General features: G+C 44.1%; 1 protein-coding gene across 4 annotated transcripts in view; it reads left to right on the forward strand.

The window, feature by feature from the left end:
• The window catches only part of IL17REL (interleukin 17 receptor E like), a 205268-nt gene that overhangs the window by 125372 nt on the left and 64708 nt on the right, over positions 1 to 15188 (forward strand). For all 4 annotated transcript variants that reach the window (XM_069764958.1, XM_069764961.1, XM_069764960.1 and 1 more), the window contains one exon: positions 10694 to 10738. In XM_069764958.1, the coding sequence (XP_069621059.1) occupies positions 10694 to 10738 (45 nt within the window). The remainder of the gene's footprint in view (positions 1 to 10693; positions 10739 to 15188) is intronic.

The raw sequence follows: 15188 nt of genomic DNA on the forward strand, positions 1-15188 counted from the left end.
GCATTAATTTATTGTTATGTATATCTAATGTCTTCCATCACAATCACGTGTAGTAAAACTCAGTATAACTATACTAAAAAGCTAATAATTATAAAACAGCAAATTTTTTATTATAAAATATTACCTGAGACTGGTAGAATTGTTTTAACAGGGTGCACATAAGCCAGTAAACTGTTTGGTCATTAGGGCCAATATATCTCTTGGATTTGGAAATCCTCCATGAACATTTACACTAGAATTACATGTTGATGTCTGTTTTTTTTGCAGGTTTACTCACAATATCATATTAGACAGCAGATGGCTGGGTCTGTCATCCATAAAGATGGGCGGTACAATGTGGTGACATGATGTTCGATGTTCACATGTGGTTTTAGTCAAAGCTCCATAAAAAAAAGTTTTAAATAGTTCCCAACATTCATTATGGTAAAATATAATTACTGAATTTCTCTCTAATTAAGTAATACAATCTGATGGAATGGCACCCTGGAGAAATTTAGCAGTAATTTGTAGAAATATTGCTTGTTTGTGCTCTGGGGAAAAAATTAAAATAAGCTGTGAATGCAAATACCTATGTAGCATTGTTAAATATTTTGCTCTGTGTCTAAAATTTGGGACATTTTTGTGGTCTTTATGACTATATTTGCAGCTTGTGAAGGTGATATTACTGATACCAAACACAAAAGAAATGAATGTTGAATCATTGTCCCAATAGCTAATTCAATAGTTATCCTGACTTATTAGGTTTATATGTTATTGTTCTCTAGGCAGTGCTGTAGCGAGGCTTTCCTTCACACACACACACACACACACACACACACACACACACACACACACACACACACCCACACCCACACACATATATATATATATATATACACATATATATATATATATATTAATATTTATATATATACAGTACAGACCAAAAGTTTGGACACACCTTCTCATTTAAAGATTTTTCTGTAAATATTTTCATGACTATGAAAATTGTACATTCACACTGAAGGCATCAAAACTCTGAATTAACACATGTGGAATTATATACTTAACAAAAAAGTGTGAAACAACTGAAATTATGAACTCTGTGTGGCATTGACCTGGTCTCTAATCTGAGCTGCTGTTAACCTGCGATTTCTGAGGCTGGTGACTCCGATAAACTTATCCTCAGAAGTAGAGATGACTCTTGGTCTTCCTTTCCTGGGGCGGTCCTCATGTGAGCCAGTTTCTTTGTAGAACTTGATGGCTTTTGCAACTGCACTTGGGGACATTTTCAAAGTTTTCCCAATTTTTCAGACTGACTGACCTTCATTTCTTAAAGTAATGATGGCCACTCGTTTTTCTTTACTTAGCTGCTTTTTTCTTGCCATAATACAAATTCTAACAGTCTATTCGGTAGGACTATCAGCTGTGAATCCACCAGACTTCTGCTCAACCCAACTGATGGTCCCAACGCCATTTATAAGGCAGAAAATCCCACTTATTAAACCTGACAGGGCACACCTGTGAAGTGAGAACCATTTCCGGTGACTACCTCTTGAAGCTCATCAAGAGAATGCCAAGAGTGTGCAAAGCAGTCATCAAAGCAAAAGGTGGCTACTTTGAAGAACCTAAAATATAAGACATATTTTCAGTTGTTTCACACTTTTTTGTTAAGTATGTTATTCCACATGTGTTAATTCATAGTTTTAATGCCTTTGGTGTGAATTTACAATTTTCATAGTCAAGAAAATACAGAAACATCTTTAAATGAGAAGGTGTGTCCAAACTTTTGGTCGGTACTGTATATATATATATATATATATATATATATATACATATATTCAAAGTAGTATGCTCAGTTTATAACCATAAACGTCCCTCCCGTCTGGGGGACTCTGTACCATAACAATTTGAATCTCACACAGGCCTGATCAAACCAATAAAATGACCTCGACCATGGTACTTATATAAAACAACATATTTTATTAGAAAAATTTCTTTGTAAAAACAACATATATCAAAGGGTACTGGACCACAAAAAGGGACAATGCTGCCATAGGTTAGTCCCCAACTTTAGGCTGTGCCCACACTGTCCTCCTATTCATAGGGTAAGTACACACTTGTCCTCCGAATATGGCACATTGAGAATGAGATAAATCTCCTTTTGCATGTAGTATATTGGGAGGGCTTTACTTATAGAATGTACTCTATTGGGATTTATTCCATATGTATTGTGGGTATCAGCCTAAAGTTGGTTTGATCAGGCCTGTGCGAGATTTATATATATATATATTGTAGCGTGGCTAAAGGATGTCTAATCGATGGGAGATATGTGTCTTATAGATGGCTTGTTGCTGTGATGTAACCATGGCTACCTATATGTGTTTCAGGACCTGTGGTGATGTCACAACCACATGTCTGGTCATGTGATGGGTTCTGGGTGTGGTTAGACATATAAAAGAAAGCCTAATGCTTAACACAGGTAGGTATGTGTGGAGGTGAAACCCTCCTGAGTGTGTTACGGCTTCAGGACTGAGCCGGATGAACTGGACACTTGTTTTTCTTTACCTGAACCAAAGGCTATTTGTTTTCTGTTGTTTGCCACATGGTTTATGAAGCAATAAACCCAGTGAACTTTAAAGGAACACGTCTCCTGAGTGTCAGCCGTCGCAGCTGAGTGAGTGAAATCCCTACAATTGGTGGAGAATGCGGGCAGCGTTCCCAGCGGAGACGTGAGTTTATTTTGAATGTCCTGGGTCAAGGCTGTTGCAAGCCAGCAAGCATTGCCGGAGAAAATGGAGGACCTGCTGAAACAATTGGTCCAGATGCAGTCACAGCAGGAGAAAAGGCAGCAAGAGACCAACAGGCTGTTGATGCAGCAGATACAACAGAGCCAGCAGCAGATGCAGCAGAGCCAGCTGGAGCAACGGCAGCAGATGCAGCAGAGCCAGCAGGAGCATCAGCAGCAGATGCAGCTTCTGGCAACCGCCATCCAGGGCAAGGCGAGCGCCTCAACCCCAGGTTTGGCTGATGACACCCACGTCCGGAAAACGGTAAGACGCGCATTGCAGAAAATGACTCCCGGGGATGATGTTGAGGCCTTCCTGATGGTGTTTGAGAGGGTCGCTGAGAGGGAAAAACTTCCGCCAGAGCAGTGGGCAGAGGTACTTGCGCCATACCTGACGGGAGAACCCCAGAAGGCGTACTATGATTTGACCTTGCAGGATGCCAAAGAGTATCACAAATTGAAAGCCGAGATTCTCGCACGTTTGGGGGTGACACTGACTGTCAGGGCACAGCAAGTTCACTCCTGGGGCTATCACCGGGACAAACCACCTCGTTCCCAAATGTTTGATCTGTTGCACCTGGTCCAGAAATGGCTGCAGCCAGAGTCCTCTGCGCCTGCACAGATGGTAGAACGGGTGATGATGGATCGGTTTGTCCATTCCCTCCCGAGGCCTATACAGTCTTGGGTTGCCCAGGGTGATCCCCAGAATGCCGACGAGCTGATCGGACTGGTTGAGAGGTACCAAGGGTTGGAAGGCTCCTTCGGGAGGCAGCCCATGCCGTACTGGGGATCCCAGAAGGCAGCTGAGTCCCAAAAAGGGGTGGTGCGTCCAAGGTCACAAAGGGCGGGGGAGGTGGTGCCCAAGGTCCCCACGGGTGATATTATTTGTTGGAGGTGCCACAAGCCAGGACATATAGCTGCCCGTTGTTCCCAAACCACTGAGCAGATGGACTGCAGCATGGGACGCCGTTGTTCATACTATGCGTATCCAGCTTGCAGTGTGAACTCTCCGCCCAACGAGGGACCTCAAGCATGTCCCGTGAAGGTGAACGGTCAAGCAGTAATGGCACTGTTAGACTCGGGGAGCCTAGTGACCCTGGTGAGGGCCACTTTTCCTCTCCACCTGCTCCCGGGAAAGAAGGTCGGAGTGCGGTGCATACATGGTGATGCAAAGGACTACCCTGTGGCCAGTGTGAACATTGAAACGACATGTGGCACGGAGTCCCACATAGTCGGCGTCGTTCAGGACTTGTTGCACCCTATAATTATTGGCCGGGATTTCTGTTTGTTTTGGGATTTGTGGGGGAAAGGTTCTGAGCTCCCTAGCAAGAGTAGGGAACCAGTGAACCCGGGAAGGGTGGTGCCACACCCAGAGTCAGACAGATTTCCTTTTTGTGTCCTGGCTGGAGATGAGGAGGAAGTGTCCCCTGCATCTGACATTCTGGAGTTAGAGGTATCCGGTGAAAATTTTGGGACTGCCCAACATAGGGACCCCACTCTGAGGGAAGCCTTTAATAATGTCACAGTTATTGACGGGGTGGTACAGGAGCCGGGGGCAGACACAAGATTTCCCCATTTTCTAATGAGCAGGGAGTTGTTGTACCGGGTCACGAAAATAAGGGAGGAGTTGGTAGAGCAGTTGGTAGTGCCGGGTCCATATAGACGGAAGGTGTTGGACATGGCCCATTCACACATCTTGGGTGGACACCTAGGGGTGGAAAAAATGCAGGAACGGGTTGTGCAGAGGTTCTATTGGCCTGGGTGCCACCGGGAAATAGTGAACTATTGCAGGTCCTGCCCTACATGTCAGCTAACTGCTCCCACTCCTCATTTCCGGAACCCCCTTGTGCCACTGCCCATTATTGAGGTGCCATTCGAGAGAATTGCCATGGACTTGGTCGGTCCCTTAGTTAAATCAGCCCGGGGCCATCATTATATATTAGTCATCCTGGACTACGCCACACGCTATCCTGAGGCAATTCCCTTGAGAAATTCTTCTTCAAAGAGTATAGCTCGCGAGTTGGTCCATGTCTTTTCCCGGACAGGTCTGCCGAAGGAGATCCTGACTGACCAGGGGACACCTTTCATGAGCAAGGTGATGAGGGAACTATGCAAAGCCCTGAAAATCTCCCAGTTGAGGACCTCGGTGTACCATCCCCAGTCAGATGGCCTTGTTGAGAGATTTAACAAGACACTGAAGATCATGCTGAGAAAAGCTATAGAGAAAGACGGTAGAGACTGGGATTGTCTCTTACCCTATTTGATGTTTTCCATTCGTGAAGTTCCACAGGCCTCCACAGGTTTCTCACCGTTTGAGCTTCTGTATGGCCGACATCCACGAGGACTCCTGGATATAGCCAAGGAAACCTGGGAAGCCGAAGTCACGCCCCACAGAAGCGTCATTGAGCATGTGGCCCTGATGCAGCAGAGGATTGCAAAGGTGATGCCTATCGTGAAAGAACACCTTCTCCAAGCACAAGAAGCTCAGGCCAGGGTCTACAACCGGTCTGCAAGAGTGAGGCAATTCAATCCGGGAGACCGAGTTCTTGTGTTAGTTCCGACAGTGGAAAGCAAGTTCTTGGCCAAATGGCAAGGGCCATATGAGGTTGTCGAGAAACTTGGTGAAGTAAACTATAAAATTCACCAACCAGGAAGACGGAAACCATTCCAAGTATACCATGTCAACCTTATCAAGCCGTGGCAAGATAGAGAGCCGACAGTAACTCCATAGTTGTTAAGCAACCCAGAAGATGAGGTTGGAGCGGTTACTATAGCGGAGACGCTATCGGAGTCCCAGAAACAGCAATGCTGGGAGTTACTCCAGAAAAACAGGGACCTGTTTTCCGAGTTGCCTGGGTACACGAAGGTCATAGAGCATGAGGTCCTGACAGAGCCCCATGTGCGCGTGAACGTGAAGCCCTATAGAATTCCTGAGGCCCGTCGAGAAATAGTCTCCAAGGAAGTGGAGCGTATGTTGAAGCTTGGAGTCATTGAGGAATCCAAGAGCGGTTGGTCGAGCCCAATTGTCCTGGTCCCAAAACCTGATGGGGAGTGGAGATTTTGCAACGACTATAGGAAGTTGAATGAGGTCTCCAAGTTCGACGCATATCCCATGCCCCGAGTTGATGAGCTCATCGAAAGGCTTGGGCCCGCCAGGTACATAACCACCTTGGATTTGACGAAGGGGTATTGGCAGATCCCCATGGCACAGGAAGCCAAGGAGAAGACGGCGTTTTCTACACCAGATGGATGCTTCCAGTATGTCCGGATGCCATTTGGCCTACAGGGAGCTCCGGCCACCTTCCAAAGGGCTATGGATAGAGTCCTTGCACCCCACAAGGCATACGCTGCTGCGTACCTAGATGATATCGTCATCTTTAGCCCGGACTGGGAGAGTCATCTGGAGAAAGTCCAAGCGGTGTTTGATGCTATAAGAGAGGCCGGATTTACAATAAACCCGAAGAAGTGTGCATTGGGTAAAGAAGAAGCTAAGTACCTTGGATACATAGTGGGTCATGGAGAAATAAAACCCCAAATCAGTAAAGTGGAGGCAATTCAAACATGGCCAAAACCAGTTTCCAAGAAGCAAGTTAAAGCCTTCCTGGGAATCGTGGGATATTACAGGAGGTTCATCCCAAACTTCGCCACAATGGCGGCGCCTCTGACTGACCTGCTAAAAGGGACAAAATCAGTAATGGTTAAGTGGTCCGAAGAAACAGATTCAGCCTTCCAAGAAATGAAAGAGGCTTTATGTAAGCAACCCGTTCTGATGGCCCCAAACTTCAAGAAAGAGTTTATTCTTCAGACAGATGCCTCAGATGTTGGGGTGGGAGCAGTCCTTTCCCAAGAACTACATGGAGAGGAGCATCCTGTTCTCTATCTGAGTAGGAAGCTGTCCTCGTCTGAAAAGAACTACTCAGTCGTTGAAAAGGAGTGCTTGGCCATAAAATGGGCAGTCGACACATTACAGTACTATTTGCTGGGACGTAAATTTAGACTGATATCCGACCATGCCCCACTTAGGTGGATGAGGGAAACGAAGGGTAGAAATGCTAGGGTCACCCGTTGGTTCTTAGCCCTGCAGGACTTCTGTTTCCATGTGGAACATAGGGCCGGAAAGCTGCACGGTAATGCTGATGCCCTGTCAAGAATCCCTTGTCTAGTGGGAGAAAGTGCCAAGCCCCACGGCTTTAGGCAGAGGGGGGAGGTATGTAGCGTGGCTAAAGGATGTCTAATCGATGGGAGATATGTGTCTTATAGATGGCTTGTTGCTGTGATGTAACCATGGCTACCTATATGTGTTTCAGGACCTGTGGTGATGTCACAACCACATGTCTGGTCATGTGATGGGTTCTGGGTGTGGTTAGACATATAAAAGAAAGCCTAATGCTTAACACAGGTAGGTATGTGTGGAGGTGAAACCCTCCTGAGTGTGTTACGGCTTCAGGACTGAGCCGGATGAACTGGACACTTGTTTTTCTTTACCTGAACCAAAGGCTATTTGTTTTCTGTTGTTTGCCACATGGTTTATGAAGCAATAAACCCAGTGAACTTTAAAGGAACACGTCTCCTGAGTGTCAGCCGTCGCAGCTGAGTGAGTGAAATCCCTACAATATATATATATATATATATATATATATATATATATATATATATACCGCTCAAAAAGTAAAGGCAGCACTAAAATTCCACATCCTAGATATCACTAAATGAAATATTCCGGTTGCAAATCTTTATTCATTACATAGTGGAATGTGTTGATAATTGTCTAAGGGTCACTTCCATCTTTCTGTCTGTCGTCTTTCTGTCTGTCACGGATATTCATTGGTCGCGGCCTCTGTCTGTCATGGAATCCAAGTCGCTGATTGGTCTCGCCAGCTGCCTGTCATGGCTGCCGCGACCAATCAGCAATGGCCACAGTCCGATTAGTCCCTCCCCTGCAGTCAGTGCCCGGCGCCCGCTCCATACTCCCCGCAGTCACCGCTCACACAGGGTTAATGCCAGTGGTAACGGACCGCGTTATGCCACGGGTAACTCACCCCGTTACCGCCGCTATTAACCCTGTGTGACCAAGTTTTTACTATTGATGCTGCCTATGCAGTGTCAATAGTAAAAACATCTAATGCTAAAAATAATTTAAAAAAATAAAAAATCATTATGTACTCACCTTTCGCGACGCTCCGGTAACCACTCCATGCAAGCGGCAGGTTCCGGTGCCAAGGATTGTATGGGAGAAGGACCTGCCATGACGTCATGGTCATGTGACCGAACTACAAGGGGCCCTCGGAAGGTAAGTATATGTTTATTTTTTATTTTTTAACCTGTAACATACGTGGCTGGGCAATATACTACGTAGCTGGGCAATATACTACGTGACTGGCCAACATACTACGTGGCTGGGCAATATACTACGTGGCTCTGTGCTGTATACTACGTCACTGTGCAATATACTACGTGGCTCTGTGCTGTATACTATGTCACTGGGCAATATACTACGTGGCTCTGTGCTGTATACTACGTCACTGGACAACATACTACGTCACTGGGTAATATACTTCGTGACTGGGCAATATACTACGTCACTGGGCAATATACTATGTGACTGGGCAATATACTACGTGACTGGGCAATATACTACGTGACTGGGCAATATACTATGTGCCTGGGCAATATACCACGTGGGCTCTGCAATATACTACGTGGCTGGGCAATATACTACGTGGATGGACAATATACTACGTGGCTGGGCAATATACTATGTGGCTGGGCAATATACTACGTGGCTGGGCAATATATTACGTGGCTGGGCAATATACTATGTGACTGGGCAATATACTACGTGGCTGGGCAATATATTACATGGCTGGGCAATATATTACGTGGCTGGGCAATATACTACGTGGCTGGGCAAAATACTACGTGGCTGGGCAATATACTTCGTGGGCTGTGCAATATACTACATGGACATGCATATTCTAGAATACCCGATGCGTTAGAATTGGGCCACCATCTAATATATATATATATATATATATATATATATACACACACATATATATATATACACACATATATAAACACTTTTATAAGATGTCAGCTGTACTCTCATAGGGTCTTGTCCTTCTACAGTAATCTTCCCACACACATACAGTTGTGCTCAAAGGTTTACATACCTATTAGAATCTATTTTGTTTTGACCATCTGTTGTGGTTTTCAGTCTCCTGGTCTTTTTCCCCTGGTGCTGGGTTATCTTAGGTTAGGTGATTGCATTACCCTTTATTACCCAGCACCTGCCTCCCAGTCCTTGCTGGACAACAGTGTTAATCCGCTAGTGTTCTGGCTTGGTGCCTTGTTAGCTTTCTGTGTTTGATATTGTGCAGTTCTGGGATCTCTAGTTCTGCCAGTTTTATTTTTGGTTTTCCTTTTGTTTCTGCGGCTGCCTCTATTTTCCTACTAGGAGGTTACCTGTTTTTGTCCCCAGTCCCTAGATCTTTCAGGGACCCCCTTTCCCCCTACCTGTAGGTCTTCATTTGAGTCTAGCCTAGGAAACGTCGGTGGGTCTATTCACAAGGAATAGGTCGCCCACTACATCGTAGGGTTTCAGCCTAGTCCTGGTATAGGGTCAGCTTTTCCCCCTTCTACCCTAGTCCTGTTATGCAGATCCGTAGCAATACCCCGGCAGAATTTTTGCTTTCTTAGCCTTTTTTCAGAGAATATGAATGATAACACCAAAACTTTTTCTCCACTCATGGTTAGTGGTTGGGTGAAGCCATTTACTGTCAAACTACCTTATTTTCTCTTTAAAATCATAATGACAACCCCAAACACCCAAGTTACATGTACCTGTGTTACTGGTGCCTTATACAAGTCTTATCTGTATGCGTTTATAACACTAAGCAACTATCCTGCATAGATTGTAGGTGTGTAAATGATTATTTCATCAGTAACTTTTCTTCCTCCATTTTTATCATGACCTGGTTTTGGTAAATAAAGCTGCTTTTTTTCTGAGCTTTCTAGTCTAATATGGTCAGATATTATTAGACATACTAGCTTTGTATCTAAATACTCTGCTTTTTTTTGGATCTCATTAGAAGCACCCAGCATCCAGATCAAATGCCCCATCAATCTCACTAGCTATATTTTTTCTCTTTATACACAACTAGCACAACATTTCATTAGTTAACAAAATAAAGGGACTCTCAAAGGAAAACTGAGTTATTATAAATAAACCTTAAAGGGATGCTATCTTCAGATTCCATATGTACTCACAGGGAGGGACTTGACAGTCAAAGGGATTTAGGTGGAGAGAAGCCACGAGGTGACTGCATCAGACTAGTCAGACAAGACACAAACCCCACAATTCATCAAAACAATTAAACCAGAATTCTGGCATAAATCCTTTTGAAAAGACTCAAATTTTTACACAACATGGAGTTGTTAAAAAAATGTTGTGACATTTGTTTTTTTTTCACATCAATTTCACCCAGGTCCAACAAAATTGATGGAGATGGGGTGGGACAGGGGTGCGACAGAGGTGTGGCATCACAGCTTCCCTAATTCATGATGAGCTGCAGTGTACTGTATGCTACAAATCTTACTTCAATCCCAGAATAGTGTAAGATTTGTAGCAAGGTGCAACGAGGTGCTTCTTGATGATTTAGGAGCGTCTGACTCCAACATATCCTCTTGTCAAGACCGGCATCAGCAGTAGTTGATGAGCAGTTTACTCATTGTTTCCAGGTAAATCTTGCCTGGCAGCACAGATGCAGCCAATGTCTGATTCATGCTGTGGTTTGGGAAATATGTATCTGATGACAAGTTTCATTTCAGCAAATGTTCGAATTCAAAATGTAAAATTGCAATGTAATTGTAGCACAGATTCTGGAATAAAATATGTGCTGTAACATTTCTATGTTTTATTACCAGATTGTCACAATAAAGATGTAGGAAAACACATACTTCCATGTCTAAGTAAGTAATCATGAGCTCTTACCAATGCAAATAATATACAGGTGCTTCTCACAAAATTAGAATATCATCAAAAAGTTAATTTATTACAGGTCTTCAATACAAAAAGTGAAACTCATATATTATATAGAGTCATAAAAAACAGAGTGATCCATTTCAAGTGTTTATGTGTGTTAATGTTGCTGATTATGGCTTACAGCCAATGAAAACCCCAAAGTCACTATCTCAAAAATTTAAATAATTAAAAAACACCTGCAAAGGCTTCCTAGGCATTTTTTTAAAAAAAGTCCGTTAGTCTGTTTCAGTAGGCTCCACAATCATGTGGAAGACTGCTGACAGATGTCATTGACAGACTCCACAAAAAGGTCATTGCTAAAAGAGCTGGCTGTTGAAAGAGTGGAAGGAAAAAGTGTGGCAGAGAAAGGTGCAGAAGCAACCTAGATAACCGCAGCCTTGGGAGGATTGTTATGAAAAGTTCATTCAAAAATTTGGGGAAGATTCACAAAGAGTGGACTGCTGCTGGAGTCATTGCTTGAAGAGCCACCACACACAAATACAAATATGTCCAGGACAAGTGTCCTGCAAGTGTTGCATTCCTTGTGTCAAGCCACTCATGACCAATAGACAAATTTCAGCAATGTCTTACCTGGGCCCAGGAGAAAAAACTGGACTGTTGCTCAGTGGTCCAAGGTGTTGTTTTTAGATGAAAGTAAATTTTTTTGTGTAATCATAGATTACCCTAAAAGAACAGATTTTATTAAATATATATCTAAAAAGCCAACAACCAATGGCTCACCCAAAAACGAAAAACAACACACCGTGAACAAACTAGAGTGGGGGGAAGAGTCAACCCTAGTGAATGTCTATTCTGAACAACTGCCTATCTGCGGGGGTAGGCACACTAGGGGAAGCGTTATGGCGCCCCCGCTCCGTGATGGCTGACCCTGGAGTCCCTAGATAAGCCCTGATAAATCCACAGGCTCCCGCTACCCAGACAGTATTGTACTGAAGGTACCCCAATACACTAGACATAGACCATTCCTATCACTAAGGAGCCCTAGACCCCACACTGTGCATGATTAAAAACAACAGGAGAACATGTGACATAGGCGTCTTGGAAGCAGAATTTAAAACGTATCCCTGATTTTGGATATACCTTGGCAAAAAACATATATCTCACATAAATATTAGCGCTATATTTGGCCCTAGCTCTAGTGCAAAACTCACTGTTTTACCCAATTAATAGAGTTATATCTACATAAGATAGTGAACCTTGACTACAGCTCTAGCGTCCTTCACACAGTTCCTTCAGTTGTGAATACATAAAGTGGTAAACAGCACATTTCAGAGCTTATTAGTATGTTTTAAATATACGGTGTACTGCAGGAGCTAGAGCCCTTAAGCCTTCAATATTTGATACTCATCGTTCAGATGAACTGCCGCCCGCCTGTTGTCTGCTTTAGCCTCTACGCGTTTCGCCTTACTGGCTCATCAGGAGGCTCGATTGCTAATCATGTTTCTCGATAAAGTATGATAGAGTTGAGTCTCAATGATGTTACCTCGGTTTTTAAAGACGGGACCCCGGAAGCTGCAGTGTTCGTTTGTGCTTCCTGTTTTTCGGCAGGGAGTGCGCCCAGGGTAGATTCCACAGTGTTAGGGGAGAAAGGTTCCGCCTCACTCTCTGTGCGGCATCTCTGCTACTTCCGGGGGTGCGTACCACCCTCCTTCATTGCGCATGCGTCAACTGGAACGCTAGCTATTGCTCTGTATTCCATAAACTCCCACAAGGATGATGTCTATTGCGCGTGCGCTGGGTACTCCCAGGATGCCTGCGTGTATTTGACTCTCCCGTGAATGTTGTCCAATATGTGCCGGCATTTCCGCGCTTGCACAAAGTGGGATGTTATTTGCTGTTATTTGAGAAGTCCCTTAAGGGGAATCCATTCCGCCTGCGCACAGTCTTGTGTACACCAAATGCCTACGTGTACTTCGTTACATACATGTTGTCTACTACCTATCAGTACCGTTGCGCAGGCACAGGATGAAGCGCTATGTCCCATCTTGCGTATCACAGCTCATTTCTGCCATATATGGAAATAACGGTGTGTCACATACAGATAGCCTCTCATTTTGACACCCACTTTTGTACACTGGTATGTACATTACAAATTTTCCGCACATGCTCTTGATATTCTCTACACCCAAGTAAATTTTGTGGTTTTGCTGTCTATGAGGTGCGCCCTCATGGTTTTTCTTTCTCTAAGAGGTCCGCAGCTGTTACTGATATTTGTATTCTATATATCTCTCAAATACATTCCCTATGGCGGCATCTCATGTGTTATTAGTGGTTTCATACCATTATCGGTGGCATCAGCATTTCCGCCATACTCCAGTGTTCTGGTACTGGTGTTTTTCAGCCTTATTATAATGACATACATCACACTCCCTTCTTTTTAGGGGAAATACCACTATCAATTGTGTGGGTGTCACGTACTTGTATAGGGAAGTGACACATGGCAGTTACCCCCGTTCACTCCAATGGGTTGGGGGGGGGGGGGTTTCCCTAAACCGAGGATTTCTATTAAAACTATATTACACACAGATCTGTGTCACATCCCCTTTCTTTCTAAATCACCACCCCTTGGGCTCGGTTTCACCACCTCTATGACCATGAATTTTATGTTCAAAATGTCAGTGGGATGTTGGAGTCTCATGTGTCTGGCAAGCGTGGTGTCTCTGTCATTTTTGATGTCTCCCAGATGTTCTCTTACCTGACATGATAAATAGATTCAAAGAGAAGAATTACCCCCCCCCCCCCTCCGTTTTGAATACAGCATACCAACATGCGGCCAACTCAAAGAGACAACAACTACTACAGAAAAAAGAAACCCCACCAGATAACGAGGTAATAAGAGTGATAGGGACTTTTGACTACCAACATCAGAGAATAAGAGAGGTTTTTAAAAAACATTGGGACATCCTAAGGATGGACCCTGATCTTAGAGATGTAATAGGTGAATATCCTGACTTTACATTCAGGAGAGGGAGATCCCTTAAGGACCAGCTGGTGCACAGCCACTGCACGAAGCCAAAAATAGAGGGCACGTGCCTAGAAAGGAGACCCTGTGGTTTCTACCGATGTGGGGGCTGCAAATTCTGTAGTTGGATGACACCTGGAAAATCTTTCATGAGTGCATCCACAGGGAAGATATTCTATCAAAGGGACTACTCGAATTGCAAATCAACAGCAGTAGTGTATATGGCTACATGTCCCTGCCCCAAAAACTATATTGGGAAAATAAAAAGGGAATGTCGCAGGAGGGTAAGAGAACATCTGGGAGACATCAAAAATGACAGAGATACCACACTTGCCAGACACATGAGACTCCAACATCCCACTGACATTTTGATCATAAAATTTATGGTCATAGAGGTGGTGAAACCGAGCCCAAGGGGTGGTGATTTAGATAGGACCATTCTGCAAAGAGAATGCGACTGGACACGATGACCCCGAAAGGACTAAACGAACAAATGTCATTTGCTTGTTTTCTGTAGAAACTTTCTGTGCCAATGTTTAATGCTAAGGAAAAAGCCTGGACTGATGGTATCCGGGAATAATTTTTTAGGGAACCTATACATACTCTGCCAGTTTATTCCCCTCTTTTCTCAAAGAAAGGGGGATGTGACACAGATCTGTGTGTAATATAGTTTTACCCCCCCAATCCATTGGAGTGAACGGGGGTAACTGCCATGTGTCACTTCCCTATACAAGTACGTGACACCCACACTATTGATAGTGGTATTTCCCCTAAAAAGAAGGGAGTGTGATGTATGTCATTATAATAAGGCTGAAAAACACCAGTACCAGAACACTGGAGTATGGCGGAAATGCTGATGCCACCGATAATGGTATGAAACCACTAATAACACATGAGATGCCACCATAGGGAATGTATCTGAGAGATATATAGAATACAAATATCAGTAACAGCTGCGGACCTCTTAGAGAAAGAAAAACCATGAGGGCGCACCTCATAGAGAGAGCAAAACCACAAAATTTACTTGGGTGTAGAGAATATCAAGAGCATGTGCGGAAAATTTGTAATGTACATACCAGTGTACAAAAGTGGGTGTCAAAATGAGAGGCTATCTGTATGTAACACACCGTTATTTCCATATATGGCAGAAATGAGCTGTGATACGCAAGATGGGACATAGCGCTTCATCCTGTGCCTGCGCAACGGTACTGATAGGTAGTAGACAACATGTATGTAACGAAGTACACGTAGGCATTTGGTGTACACAAGACTGTGCGCAGGCGGAATGGATTCCCCTTAACACAGAGCAATAGCTAGCGTTCCAGTTGATGCATGCGCAATGAAGGAGGGTGGTACGCACCCCCGGAAGTAGCAGAGACGCCGCACAGAGAGTGAGGCGGAACCTTTCTCCCCTG

The sequence above is a fragment of the Ranitomeya imitator genome, chromosome 4 (assembly GCF_032444005.1).
Source record: "Ranitomeya imitator isolate aRanImi1 chromosome 4, aRanImi1.pri, whole genome shotgun sequence".
NCBI lineage: Eukaryota > Metazoa > Chordata > Amphibia > Anura > Dendrobatidae > Ranitomeya > Ranitomeya imitator.